We start from the raw sequence: 15,505 nt of genomic DNA on the forward strand, positions 1-15,505 counted from the left end.
CTTTCCTATCCCATCGTCGCCATAAGACCCATCTGTGTCGGTGCGACGTAAAGCCCCTAGCAAAAAAAAAGTGATTCGAAAATGAACAAACAAACAACATTGAATTCTTTTTATAACTTGCTTTACGTCACACCGACACAGATAGGAAACGATGGGATAGGAACGAGCTAGGATTGGAAAGGAAGCAGCCGTGACCTTAATTGAGGTACAGTCCCAGCATTTGCCTGGTGTGAAAATGGGAAACTATCTTCAGGGCTGCCGAGAGTGGGGTTCGAACCCACTATCTCCCAAATGCAAGCTCACAGCTGCGCGCTCCTAACCGCACGAACAACTCGTCCGGTCAAACGAAGTAACAAACGAATGCTTACTCATTCGTGTGTTATCAAGTTTGGCTTCACAGTCAGTGGTGTTGGCGGTGGGGGATGGATCAGAGGGCAGGAGACATTTAGGAGGAAGAGTCAACATCCACTAATGAAGAGGGAGAGAGGGGATCACAGCGGATACCGCACCTGCACAGCAATCACACACACCCTGCCATCCAACAGTCAGATCACTAGTCATTCCGTTTATTAAAGTTACTCTATGCCTTTCATTTCAACACCTGCACTTGAAACGTAATGTGTTAATCGTCTGATTATGAGTAAAGTTTACGTATCACCTACAGTAGTAGAAAGCACCTTCACAGCGAGATACTTGGGGGCGCATGCGCACATTGATTGTGAAGGGTGGAGAAGCATAGCAACTGGACGCCCCGTCAAAATTGTTTCAGTCGTCTGTGAGGTTCGTTGGAGTGTGCGTTCGCAGTGGCTAGTAGCCATGTGCCGGGTGGTACGATGTACAGTGTTTCCACTAGGAGAACGGGACACCTTCACGCACATTTAAATATGTAGGCGGAGGGAAAGAGCTTTATTCCCATCTCTTCAATTAACCATAAGTATTTCTCGCTGTTTCAAACAGAGAAGTGCCGTAATCTAAATTTATAATCTAAGCATAAGCATTTCTACTTCAACTATTTCCTGAATATATTTTGAAGTTTCCATGAAATGTCTGTCAAGTAATTAACTTTTAACAAACAGATCTATATTTTGTGAAAAGATACACCTTACGCAAGCACATTATCATGCCAGTCTGATGAATTCTCTGCTTACGTAAGGGATGAGACACGGAACCTTGACTCTCAGACTATGATTTATATATTGAACATTTTTGAAAATAAATCCATCGAATTGATATAGGTTATCGTAGTATATTCTTCGATGGGTTAGTTTAACAATGAAAACACAGTTCATGTAAGGAATCTATTCTCTAACTTCTTCTTGAATAGTATGCTGTAGTACCTTTCGTAGAACACTGCATCATTTCTCTCTTTATTCTATATATTTCATTATAATCTTCCTCTGAGTGTGTTCGCTACCTAATAAAGTAACTAATTTTATGGGATGGTTAGTCTTTCATGGTAATAAAATTATAATGACGTGTTCTAAATAAGAGGTATTTTTTAAAGCCGTAGCAGTACGTGCAGTATGTGGTAGGTTTGTATCGTCTTATCTGAAACATACATTAATTAATCAAACCTTTAGGGGAAAGTTTGCAAACTTATACTCTTTTATACTCTTGATTTTATAATAAAAGGAATATTTACGAAGTGGTTTACATCTAGCGATAACATGGTCTGAAAAACACTCGTATCTTCAAAAAGGATTTACTGACTTTTCAACTTTCTGCAGGTTTTTTTTCAGTAGTAGTACTTACAATTTTTTTTGGAACGAATATTCATTCAGCAGGGTATTTCTATCACAAGATCGTATCAGCAGACTTTCAAGAAACATGGGCTTGTTTAGAAGTCGATGAACAGTACAGCTGGCACAGTTTCATTAAGAGCTAGGAGGTGAAATATCATTAAGTGATTCGATTCAGCTATATTTAGTTCTTTACCTATATTTTCATACCTGTTTCTAGTATGTCGAATTACATTCGTGTTTAGAACTCGGTCAGTAAGTGGAGTAGTTGAACGTGTGTTCATGTGATATGTGATTGTGATGTGACAGACAACCGTGCCGGGAGTGGTTTATTCGTGTTCTAAGAAACTTCAACATCGTGCAGTGACGACATGAGACCAGAACATCACTCACCACAGCTGATGATGCTCCTACTCCTCAGTTTGACATGTGAGTAGAATTTATTTCTGTTTATAGTTTTATATTCAACCTGACTTTGACTCTTATACATCAGATAGCACCTATTTGTCATATGCACGAAAGGTCGGTCGCATGTGACTTTGTTAGCTCATCTATTATGTTCATGTTTCATCATCATCATCATCATCTGTTTACCCTCCAGGTTCGGTTTTTCCCTCGGACTTAGCGAGGGATCCCACCTCTACCGCCGCAGGGGCAGTGTCGTGGAGCTTCAGACTCTTGGTCGGGGATACAACTGGGGAGTATGACCAGTACCTCGCCCAGGCGGCCTCACCTGCTATGCTGAACAGGGGCCTTGTGGAGGGATGGGAAGATTGGAAGTGATAGGCAAGGAAGAGGGAAGGAAGCGGCCGTGGCCTTAAGTTAGGTACCATCCCGGCATTCGCCTGGAGGAAAAGTGGGAAACCACGGAAAACCACTTCCAGGATGGCTGAGGTGGGAATCGAACCCACCTCTACTCAGTTGACCTCCCGAGGCTGAGTGGACCCCGTTCCAGCCCTCGTACCACTTTTCAAATTTCGTGGCAGAGCCGGGAATCGAACCCGGACCTCCGGGGGTGGCAGCTAATCACGCTAACCACTACACCACAGAGGCGGACATGTTCATGTTTACTAGATTGAATACCGTAGCAAGAGAGACTTGTCTTAACTGTGAGAGTCTCGTTTGTCAGTAACTATTATGAAGTCTGAGCTCAAAGGTCTGACTCTACATCTGCATGATCAGCGTAATGGTCTTCGGCTCAGAAGGCCCCGGGTTTGATTCCAGATCGGACCGGAGATTTTAGTCGCATATGATTAATTCCTCTGGATCGGAGACTGGGTGTTTTTGTTTGCCTTAACACACACCAGTACAGGCACCACGAGAGCCGTTCAAGGCACGGTGACATTAAGACAATACTTAGACATACTGACTAAGAAACGGACGCATGTGTTGTAAGCTCGCTGAAGTTGCCACTCAGTTATCACCTTTCCTCACTTTTATCCGGCCCCTCGGCATCTCTGAACACCTTAAAAGTAGTTAGTATAATGTAAAACCAACAAAATTATTAGCCTACAGGAATAAATAAAGAAATAAAATGGTAAAAACCCAAATAACTCCAAATGGAGTTCCTGTCAGAAAGGGCATCCGATCGGTAAGTTGGGCAGTACCGACTCCAAATAATCCGCCTATGTGATGTAATAGTTTGTGTGATTAGCTGCCATCCCCGGAGACCCGGGTTAGATTCACGGCTCTGCCACGAAATTTGAAAAGTGGTACGAGGGCTAGAACGGGGTTCTCTCAGCTTTGGTAGGTCAAATGAGTGCGGGGGGGGGGGGGGGGTGATTCCACTCCCTCCTCAATCATCTTCGAAGTGGTTTTGCGTTGTTTCCCACTTCTCCTCCAGGCAAATGCCGGGATGGTTTGTATCCCCGGCCAAATGTCTCACGCTCCTGGACACTGCCCTTGAGGCGGTGGAGGTGGGATCCCTTGCTGAGACCGAGGGAGAAACCAACCCTGGACGGTAAACGGATTTAGAAAGAAAGAAAAAAGAAAGGAAGAAAGAATAAATATTAATAATTATATGTTAAGTACCACCAGCTACCTTTTACGGTTTTTGGGGACGCTGAAATGTCAAAATTTTGTCCCGCAGGAGTTATTTTAGGTGTCATTCTTGAGCAACTACCACATGACTGAGCCGCGATCGAACCCGCCAACCTAGGCTCAGGATAGCTCTCTGCCGTCTAAGCAATTCATGTTTTATCAATAGTACCTTTTCGGTGTTAATACATTTCTACACGCTATGTTCATTTACCCTTTTATGTTGATCTACTGTATAATACGAAATTACTAAAGGATAATATTTGTAGATTCACGGAATAACCGTTGACAACCATATTTATATTATTGTAGAATCGTGCTTCCTGTAGAATAGCGCTGAAATTTGCAAACGTCTTGACTTGTAGCGATCAAATGTATTACTCGCGTCCCATTTGAGTCTAACGAAGACTGAGATATTATTATTTAATCCACTTAACCTCCAGGGTTGGTTTTTCCCTCGAACTCTGCGAGGGAACCCATCTCTACCGCCTCAAGGGCATTGCCCTGGAACGTGAGACATTTGGTCGGGGGTACAACTTAGCAGGAGGACCAGAACCTCTCCCAGGCGGCCTCACCTGCTATGCTGAACAGTAGCTTTGTGGGGGATGGAAAGACTGGAAGAAATTTGACGGCCGTAGGCGACCTGCGCGTCGTGATGAGGATAAAATGATGATGAAGACGACACATAGACATACACTGAGCTCCAGTGTCAATGGAATTAACCAATTATCCGTGCCATGCTGGCAATCGAACTCGTGGCCCCTGTGACCAAAGGGCAGCACGTTAACCATTTAACCATGGAGCCGGACATTTGACTGGAGAAGAAGTGGGAAATCACTTCGAGGATGGCTGAGATAGGAATCGAATCCCACATACTCATTTGACCTCATGAGGTTGAGTGTACCCCGTCCGACTCGTTGGCTGAACGGTCAGCGTACTGGCCTTCGGTTCAGAGGATCCCGGGTTCGATTCCCGGCCGGGTCGGGGATTTTAACCTTAATTGGTTAATTCCAATGGCACGGGGGCTGGGTGTATGTGTTGTCTTCATCATCATTTCATCCTCATCACGACGCGCAGGTCACCTACGGGAGTCAAATCAAGAGACCTGCACCTGGCGAGGGGAACCCGTCCTGGGATATCCCGGCACTAAAAGCCATACGACATTTCATTTCAGTGGACCCCGTTCCAGCTCTCGAACCACTTTTCTCTAATATCGTGTCAGAGCCGGGAATCCAACACGGGCCTCTGGGGGTGGTAGCTAATCACACTAACCACACCACCACAGAGGCGGACGACGCAATTCCTTTTTACATATTGTATACTACTACTACTACTACTACTACCACCAGTACTAAAATATTTTATTTAAACGTGCCACCACATTTTGTCACCACAATCGCAGTTATGCTCTCATTAAACAGATAGCGTAGTCATGTATCACAACAACCTGAAACACCTAAGCAGTTATTTGATTCTGGGAGGAAAAACTTCCTTCAAATGTACTGTATGAAGTGTTTGAGCAAATGGATTGGTGCAGGATTGTACAATTTAAGAGACTCTGGCCAGGTTGTTTAACATTTTATGCACAGATACACTCCATATTTTGTTAGATGATCCCAATGAATAATTTCCACGCACAGAAAAAATATCCTTCCTGTTCTTCTAAAGATATATCTTGAAACTGAAGGAATGAGATAGGAAGTGAGCGAAATATTATGCTATTGAAGGAGGGTAACGAAGTATATCAATTAAACTTTTTCTTTCTTTCTTTCTTTCTTTCTTTCTTTCTTTCTTTCTTTCTTTCTTTCTTTCTTTCTTTCTTTCTTAATCTGTTTTACCGCCTAGGGTTGGCTTTCCCCTCGGACTCAGTTAGGGATAACACCTCTACCGCTTCAAGGGCAGTGTCTTGTAGAGTGGGACTGGGGGACGGGGATACAACTGGAAAGGACGACCAATACCTCGCCCAGGCGGCTTCACCTGCTTTGCTGAACATGGACCTTGTGGGGGGATGTGAAAATCAGAAGGGATAGACAAGGAAGAGGGAAGGGAGTGGCCGTGGCTTTATGTTAGGTACCATCCCGGCGTTTGACTGAAGGAGAGGTGGGAAACCGCGGAAAACCACTTCGAGGATGGCTGAGGTGGGAATCGGACCCCCCCCCCCCAATACTCTGTTGATCTCCCGAGGCTGAGTGGACTCCGTTCCAGCCCTCGTACCGCTTTTCAAATTTTCGTGGCAGAACCGGGAATCGAACCCGGGCCTCCGGGGGGTGTGTGTGGCAGCTAATCACACTAACTACTACACCACAGAGGTGGTCCAATAAATATAATACTCATATTCCTTGACGTGAAGATAATATTAAAAGTGATGCCAAACAGTCCTGGAACTATATACATTGTAAAAGATATGCCAACGAAGTTTCTGCGCAGGGCATGACATATAAAAATATATCAATAATACCGAAGGTATAGCTGATGGTTTTGCGACCTTTTTTGGGTCGGTATATCCGAAATATCCACCAACCTATTATATTTCTGATTCATCTGAATTGTATGTTAATTATCCGTTATCTCCAGAACTACTTGATGAAAAGGAAGATATGTTGGCTATTGAAAATTAAAGGCCTGCCCCGCAGTGTAGGGATAGCGCGCCTAGCTCTTACGCGGAGGCCCCGGGTTCGATTCCCAGCCAGGTGAGGAACTTACATCGGGATCTAAGGGCTGGATCGAGGTCCACTAAACCTATGTGATTACAATTGAGGAGCCAACTGACGGTAAGACAGCGGCCCCGATCTAGAAAGCCTAGAATAACGGCCGAGAGGATTCGTCGTGCTGACCACACGACACCTCATAACCTGCAGACTTTCGGGCTGAGTATCGGTTTCTTCAGTTTTTGAGATTTCAGTATCCTTCGGGGCTGTTGTGCCATGTGCCAAGGTCGTATGATATTGATGGAATATTCCCTTAGCTATTGGAAGCATGTTCAGATATATCTGGTTTTTCCCTCGCGCATCGTACATCTTCTTCTTTTCCTAGCGCTTTTCCCACACCTGTGGGGTCGCGGATGCGAACTGCGTCGCACATGCGTATTTAGCACTGTTTTACGGCCGGACGCCCTTCCTGACGCCAATCCTATATGGAGGGATGTAATCACTATTGCGTGTTCATGTGGTGGTTGGTAGTGTGGCGTGTTTTCTGAATATGAAGACGAGAGTGTTGGGACGGACACAAATACCCAGTCCCCGAGCCAGAAGAATTAATCAGAAGCGATTAAAATTCCCAATCCGGCCGGGAATGGAACCCGGGAGCCTCTGAACTGAAGGCCAGTACGCTGACCATTCAGCCAACGAGTCGGACTCACGCATCTTACATATCATTATAATAAAAACCCAAACCTTTACAAAGGTATGGAAGATAGCGAAAGTGTGTCCAATTATTAAAGAGTTTGGATAATTTATTTACGTAGAGTGTTGAAAACTGCTTGCAATTTACTTACTAAATACCTCTCGTTCCCACTGGAACATAGGGCATCAATGAATCTTCTCCATTGTGGTCGTGTAGTACTGAGTTTTAAACAATATTAACATAAACTAATTGTTATACTACTACTGAAAATGAAAACCTACAACCTGCTTTCCAGTCATTGATCGGGTCAGGGATGGAATGAATATTATTACAATGGGGTCGCCACACCCAAGGTGATATTAATGACTGATAAATGTTATGAAATGATAATGGAGAGTGTTGCTGGAATGAAAGATGACAGGGAAAACCGGAGTACCCGGAGAAAAACCTGTCCCGCCTCCGCTTTGTCCAGCACAAATCTCCCATGGAGGGACCGGATTTGAATCACGGTTTCCAGCGGTGAGAGGCCGACGCGCTGCCGCCTGAGCCACGGAGGCTCACACTACTACTACTACTACTACTACTATGGATCATGACGAAATCCATTCAACTAATATCGATGTCGAGAGATGACAGATTACTGGATTATTCCATAAGAACAAGCTTGTAGATTTACAAGATGTTGCCACTCATCTATCATACCCTCTCCGGTTTCTCCTGCACCTCAGCATCTCTGGGCACCTTAAAAATAGTCGACTTAAAACCAATAAATTGAAACAAATAAATAATAAAATAGCTCCACCTCTGTGGTGTAGTGGTTAGTGAGATTATCTGCCACCCCCGGAAGTCTGGGTTCGATTTCCGGCTCTGCCTCGAAATTTGGAAAGTGGTATGGGGATTAACTGAGTAGAGGGAAGTTCGATTCCCACCTCAGCCATCCTCGAAGTGATTTTCCGTTGTTTCCCACTTCTCCTCCAGATAAATGCCGGGATAGTACCTAACTTAAGACCATGGCCGCTTCCTTCCCTCTTATTTGCCCATTTCTTCCAAACTTCCCATCCCCCACACAAGGCCCCTGCTCAGCATAGCAGATGAGGCCTCCTGGGCGAGGTGCCGTACTGGTCCTCCTTCCAAGCTGTATCCCCCGACTAAAACTGTCTCGCTCCAGGACACTGCCCTGGAGACGGTAGAGTTTGGATCCCTCGCTGAGTCCGAGGGAAAAACCAACCCTGGAGGGTAAACGGATTAAGAAGAAGAGAAGAAGAAAGAATAAATAACATTAAGAACCAATAAACAGATGGCAATTATCTGTTGACAATATTTCGAGTTCCAACAACCAAGCTTCTCTTTATGTTCTCTGCCTCTCAACTAATTACTTTCAGAGGTAAGTCTGTACAAGTATGATCAAATACAGTCGTGATAATACAGGACAGTCTTCGAGATATCGACGGACAGCGATTAGGGCTCTGTCTAGCGGTGTGGCCTGGAGTTACTTAGCCTGTTATAAGAGCGCATGCATTAGTTTGTGAAGTTTCTGGTGTTATTTATGATTTTGGAATAAGTTAAAATCAGTAAATAATAGTGTGTGTCATTCAATTATATCTCCTCTCATCATGAGCGGAAGATATGTGCTGTGTTTGGTTGTAATACTAATTATGAAATACAGAAGAATAAGCGGTCTTTCTTCCGTTTCCCTCTTGACAAGGAAATGTAAGTAGATATTGTGTTAACATATATATTCTTCGAGTAACAAATATATTTTTATAGTAGTTTCTAAACTTCTGAGCTGCGCGACCCATATTTTAAATGGCTTAAAAAATAATTTTATTTTATTGTATCGTTCGGCAGTTAACCTTCAGTTCCGATGTGTTGTTGCAGATGTGAACTGTGGGTCTTGAAATGTCAGTGACTTGGATAATATATATATATATTTAAAAGGGCGACGCTACGCTTGAATAAAAATTATAAGAACTTTTCCGACCGGGTGAGTTGGCCCTGCGGTTAGGAGCGCGCAGCTGTGAGCTTGCATCCGGGAGATACTGGGTTCGAATCCCACTGTCGGCAGCTCTGAAGATGGTTTTCACACCAGGCAAATGCTGGGGCTGTACCTTAATTAAGGCCACGGCCGTTTCCTTCCCATTCCTAGATCTTTCCTGTCCCATCGTCGCCCCAAGACCTATCTGTGTCGGTGCGACAAATAGAAAAAAAAAATCCCTTTTCAGATAATTTTCAGGTCAGCGACTTTACAAATCCCCGACAATACATCGAAGGATATATCATATTTTTTACTCTAACTGTACGTAAATATTCGTCAAAACATAACTATCGATAGCATTTTCACGTTTTTATTTCTTTTATCCCTCTCCTCAGATTAAAGCCATGATCTGTACCACACAGAATCTCCCAAAAATAAAACATCAAATACTACCGCTGCTTCTAAAAGGGTTAATTCTTTCAAGAGAAAAAGACAGGAATGCCCCGATCTGTTTATTAACAAGGGTCTTAACGTGATGACACAATGTTTTTTTAAAATGAGGAATAGATAAATCTAACCGTAAACGTTCAGGCAGGAATGCTAAAGCAAAAAAGTAATGAATGAATGAATAAACGAAGGAATGAAAGCTCAAGCCCTTTCACAGCAGTACATTTCATATCATGAATATATGTCTAATTCCAGTCTATAAATAATAAGCTGCTAGGTAATTCTTATTTGCCAACGGCCGTAGCCGTGTTGAAACACCGGATCCCGTGAGATCTCCAAAGTTAAGCGACATTGGGCGTGGTCAGGAGTTGGATGGGCTGCCACGCGCTGTTGGTGGGGGGTAAGGGAATGGAGGAGCGGAAAGGAACTGGCCACCCTACCATACGTAAACTCCGGCTCAAGAACACCTCTGCGGAGGTTCGAACCTACCGTCGGGCAGAATAACCCTTACCTTACCTAATTCTTATTTAATTTATTCAGAATTGGTTCGGCAACTTTGAAGTTATTATCTTAACAACACTTTCTTTCTAGACGTAATGTATTTATCCATTTTCGTATATGAATTTTCATTGATATCGTATTTGAATTCAGCGTGAGTTTGCAGGTCGCGCCACTTGCGAATTGTCTCCCATTTTAACAATGTTAAATCCGGAAGTGTCCTGTATTGTCTATACTGTATTTGGTATGACACAGATCATTAATCACAACTGTCTTATTTATGGCGAAGCTCAGCAAACTGCATGAAGAGCAATATGTTTGTATCGGAAATTATATTCGTCTGGGAGGATAGCTTAGTCACGAAAGGACAGTGGATTATCGATTTAGGAAGGGTCATTTCTCTCAACGGACATCGAGGAATTCATGCAATAATTGACCCGGAAGAAACAAATTTTGACCGGATGGACGAAGATTCCAGGTGTTGTAGTTCGCAAGGCATTGCACGAGTAATCGGCTTTTCACCTATCTGGGTCGGTGTGACGTAAAAAAATGGTAAAAAAGAAAATTAAATCGGCCATGGTTCAAATCCCGGTACATATATATGGGATTAAAAAAATCATCACGTTCCGATGTTTCGAATTACACATAAAACTGGACCACGACTGCTGTTTAAGACACCATTTTCACACTAGGTCTTATGGCGACGATGGAATAGGAAAGGGCTAGGAGTGGGAAGGAAGCGGCCGTGGCCTTAATTAAGGTACAGTCCTAGCATTTGTCTGGTGTGAAAACGGGAAATCACGGAAAATCATTTTCAGCGCTGCCGATAGTGGATTTCGAACCCACTATCTCCCAGATGCAAGCTCACAGCTGCGCAACTCTCTAACGGCACTTTTTAAATATTGTATGGAAAATAATTTAGGTACAGTGCAAAGAGTAATGTTGCGAGAATCCCACTCTCCGGCTCCATGGTTAAATGGTTAGCATGCTGGCTTTTAATTCAAGGGATCCCGGGGTTCGATTCCCAGCCGGGTCGGGGATTTTAACTTTCATTGGTTAATTTCTCTGACTCGGGGGCTCGGTTTCGTGCTGTCTTTAACATTAGAATTATATAAGTCCGCATCCTCACGTACGCACGGGTCGCCTATAGGGCTTCGACTCGAAAGACCTGAACCAGACGTCACCATTATTTATTTATTTATTTATTTATTTATTTATACGTATGCCTTTGCAGGTAAGACCTAGTGTTTACAGTGCACTATCTCTTCTCATTTGTGCTAGAACAAATATGTTACTTTCACTGTTCGGTCTCAGTCTCATCCTTGGCCGAGGTATGAGTCATTCATAGGGTAGGTTGGTGCGGGAATTTCAGTGGACTTGGCAGACTGAGATGTGATAGCAATTTCTGGTTCAGCGAGAAAAGCAACGGGAAACTACATCACTCCTCATTTCCCCAGTAGCCTCTTCAGTGACGCCCAACAAGTAGTTGATGAATTTATTTAGTTGATGTCGTTGCTTTTCCCTTCTCCCAAAGTCTCTTCATCTTCTCGTTGTGGCTTTTCTTGCGATCTTCTGACTAGATTTTGTTGCTTGGAAGATGTGCAAAGCGGCGATTGTCGATTAATTTTACGAACTTAGATCTGTCTAATAGAATGTCATCTGTGATGCTCATTTCGAGCAGCCAGTTGATTTTTACTTTCATTGATAGGGCAAGGTTTAGAATAATTTCTTTTGGCCAGTCTCTGATTACTCATTCTGAGAATATGTCCAAAACATTTCAAGCGTCTTTTCCTACATGTCTGAGATTTTCTCTGAGTTTTAGTAGTGGTCATGAGATTTTCTTATTATCCAGATTCCACCTGTACAAGCTGGTTCAAAATTTTCCTTAAGATTTTTCTTTCTCGCTGTTCTACGTGTTTAATTAATGATCTGCGCCCAATAATCAGCGTTTCGGATGCATAAATTGCTTCACGCTTGATTACAGTGTTGTAATGCCTTATTTTTACATTTCGGGATAGAGATTTTTTATTGTATCTGCTCCAAGTGAGTCTGTATGCTCTTTGTAGTTTACAGACCCTATCCCTGTTTGCTTCTCGATTGAGTCCTGAAGGATAATTGACTTCTCCCAGGTGTTTGAATGTAGACACTTGGGATATTTTGCCTTATTGGGTTGTCATTGGTTATCCATATAGGTACCCCAAGAGATCATTCCATGTAGTGGGTTTTCTGGTATGAGATTTGGAGTCCTGTTCCGTATGCACTTTCATGGAGTTCTTCTTCTTCTCCTTCTTTATCTGTTTACACTCCAGGGTCGGTTTTTCCCTCGGACTCAGCGAGGGATTCCACGTCTACCGCCTCAAGGGCAGTGTCCTAGAGCTTCAGGCTCTGGGTCGGGGGATACAACTGGGGAGGATGACCAGTACCTCGCCTGCTATGCTGAACAGGGGCCTTGCGGGGGGGGGATGGGAGGATTGGAAGGGATAGACAAGGAAGAGGGAAGGAAGCAACCGTTGCCTTAAGTTAGGTACCATCCCGGCATTTGCCTAGAGAAGAAGTGGGAAACCACGTAAAATCACTTCCAGGATGGCTGAGGTGGGAATCGAACCCACTTCCACCCAGTTGACCTCCCGAGGCTGAGTGGACCCCGTTCCAGCCCTCGTACCACTTTTCAAATTTCGTGGCAGAGCCGGGAATCGAACGCGGGCCTCCGGGGGTGGCAGCTAATCACATTAACTACTACCACCACAGAGGCGGACCATGGAGTTTTTCAATGGATGTAATCGCTGTTAATGGATAACACTTCTAAGTCATCAGCGAAGGGCAAACACTGCAAATTATTTTTATTATTATTATTAATATTAATTTTCTTCTTCGTCTTCTTCTTATTTTTCATTGACCTGTCTTTCTCATCCTTGGCTTTGATAAAGTGACTGAGGTATGAGCAATGCTAGTAATACCATTCCTTATGCAGCCAGTCCCTGCTATGAATGGTGTGAAAATGTTGCTCATAGGGTCGGATGATGCATGTATTTCAGTGGGCTTGGCGGACTGATATGTAATAGCAACTTCTAGCTCGGTGAGGAAAGCAACGGGCAACTACCTCACTCCTCATTTCCCTAGTACGCCTCTTCAGTGATGCCTGGGCCATCTATGACAGCTGATAGCGGAGCTGTTGAGGAGGATCCAACCAGCCTTAGTGCTGAAGACTGAACATACATACAACCCCACTAACGGCAACCCTGAGGATGACTTTCTGTGTTTTCCCATTTTCACAGTACGCAAATAACGGGGCTGTACACAATTATTTAAAAGGCGACGGCCGCTTCCTTTCTAGTCCTGAGCTATCATCATCTGAAGACCTGTCTGATTCGATGTGACCTAACACGCACGCACGCACGCACGCACGCACACACACACACACACACACACACACAAAAGAAAAATTAACTGGTAACTGCATTCGCACAGGGTTTTCCATATAAACCCGAAATTAAAGAATTAGTTGTGGGTTGAGGAGAGAAAAGAACGCTGAACATAGGTATATGTGAGAGACTGGGCAAGAGTTGATGAGCATGGGAGATGGAAACAGTCGAAATTACAAGCTTGTTAGTCGGCCAAAACAAGAAAATGCAGGGTGTATCCGTGATGATGTTACAGACTTTCAGGGATGATAAAGGACGGAAAATGAATCAATTTGAGATAAGGAGCCGTTGTCCGGAAACGTTAGAGTCAAATGTTATTAATAATCCAAGTCATTTAACGTACTCCGTTCTTAACAGACGCCGGGGTACCGGGATTTCGTCACGCAGTAGTTCTTTAAGGGGCCGGAAGCCAACGACATGGGGTTGTCATCTTTAAACACGCTTAAAAGCCACCGACCTCAGTCGGGCTTGAACTTGTTAACTTGGAATTAGTAGAGCGACGCCGTATCCACTACACCACCGCGGCCCACAGTCAAAAGTTAAGTTTATTTATTGTTGTGGGGCCATATGAAAAGCCTCGTGAATGAGACACCTGTCGACACTAAGGAGGATCTCTTGGCAAGAATTCTCGCTGCCTGCGACGCTTTTCAGACGACACCGGGGATATTCGAATGGGTACGAGAGAATTTCGTGCGACGATGCCATGCCCGCATTGTTGCAGGGGGACGCCGTTTCGAACATTTGTTGTAAATGGAGCGGCTTGTGAAACTTGTGCAGGTAAACGGACTTAAATGAGTAGCATTTTGCTTAATTTTTGACTCGCTCTTTTTCGGAATATGGTTCCTTATCTCAAATTGATCCATTTGCCGTCCTGCGTCATCGTGAAACTTTATAATATCATCACGGATACATCCTCTATAATAATAATAATAATAATAATAATAATAATAATAATAATAATAATAATACCGAACTCGATAGCTTCAGTCGTTTAAGTGCGGCTAGTATCCAGTATTCGGGAGATAGTAGGTTTTACCCCCACTGTCGGCAGCCCTGAAAATGGTTTTCCGTGGTTTCCCATTTTCATTCCAGGCAAATGCTGGGGCTGCACCTTAATTAAGGCCACGGTCGCTTCCTTCCCACTCCTAGCCCTTTCCTGTCCCATCGTCGCCGTAAGACCTATCTGTGTCGGTGCGACGTAAAACAACTAGCAATAATAATAATAATAATAATAATAATAATAATAATAATAATAATAATAATAAAACGCTCTTTCAAGTACTGTTGGGATGAAGAGTTTGAAGAGTTGCTAAACACTTGAATATTGTTTTGAAATTGGGTTTCTAATTTCTCTTCTTCTTTCTCTTCCTTTTTGCAGCTTTTCTTGTCTTTATGGAGGGTTACTACGGTTGATGAACTTCTTCCATTTCTCCCAGTACAGTGTCTACTGCTCACTTGGCTCTTCTCCTTCAGGTCTTCCTTCAGAGGTTAGTTCTCTCCACCTCCTTCAGAGTCGCCCTGTTTTTCGTTTATCTCCAGTCTCCATCTTCATTACCTTCTTCTCCACATAATCCTTCTCTCTTCTCGTGAAATGATAAAACCATCGCAATCGTGCCTCTTAAATTTTCCCCGCTTTTTTTTTCTGCAACTTTTACTGTCCCTCTGATGTGTTCATCTCGGATACGGTCCAGTCTGGTTACTCCACAAATATCAACATCTTTATTTCTGTTGATTTGTCCTTTGTTCAAAGGCAAGGTTTCGATGCCATATATTATCGCGGACCTCATCATTGTCTTATACACTTCTCCTTGCCGCACGCTTTTATCACTGAGTACCCCTGTTGTCCCTTTCAAGTTCTTTCAGCCAGCCTGTATTCTGCTTTTGTGAGTTTCAATTCCACATTTCGCGTTTCTTCGAAGACTGGTCCCAGGTATTTGAAGTAGCTCATTCTTGCGATGCCTTTATTATTCAGTTTGTAGGTTTTCTCCATCTTCTTCTTCTTCTTCTGCGACCTGAGGACGCAGATGTTCTGTTTTAGTCTTGCT

The 15,505-nt window shown here is 43.6% G+C and overlaps 1 protein-coding gene across 2 annotated transcripts in view; it reads left to right on the forward strand.

The window, feature by feature from the left end:
- Positions 1–821: 821 nt before the first annotated feature.
- Positions 822–15,505, forward strand: part of LOC136874352 (CD166 antigen homolog) — a 330,865-nt gene continuing 316,181 nt past the window's right edge. Inside the window, exons 1-2 of one of the 2 annotated variants that reach the window (XM_068227725.1) lie at positions 822–886; positions 1,960–2,168. In XM_068227725.1, the coding sequence (XP_068083826.1) occupies positions 2,111–2,168 (58 nt within the window). In that variant the 5' untranslated portion in view covers positions 822–886; positions 1,960–2,110. Of the gene's footprint in view, positions 1,290–1,959; positions 2,169–15,505 lie in introns of both variants that reach the window. The other variant, XM_068227724.1, reaches the window with a different exon arrangement.

This window comes from Anabrus simplex, chromosome 5 (assembly GCF_040414725.1).
Source record: "Anabrus simplex isolate iqAnaSimp1 chromosome 5, ASM4041472v1, whole genome shotgun sequence".
Taxonomy (NCBI): Eukaryota; Metazoa; Arthropoda; class Insecta; order Orthoptera; family Tettigoniidae; genus Anabrus; species Anabrus simplex.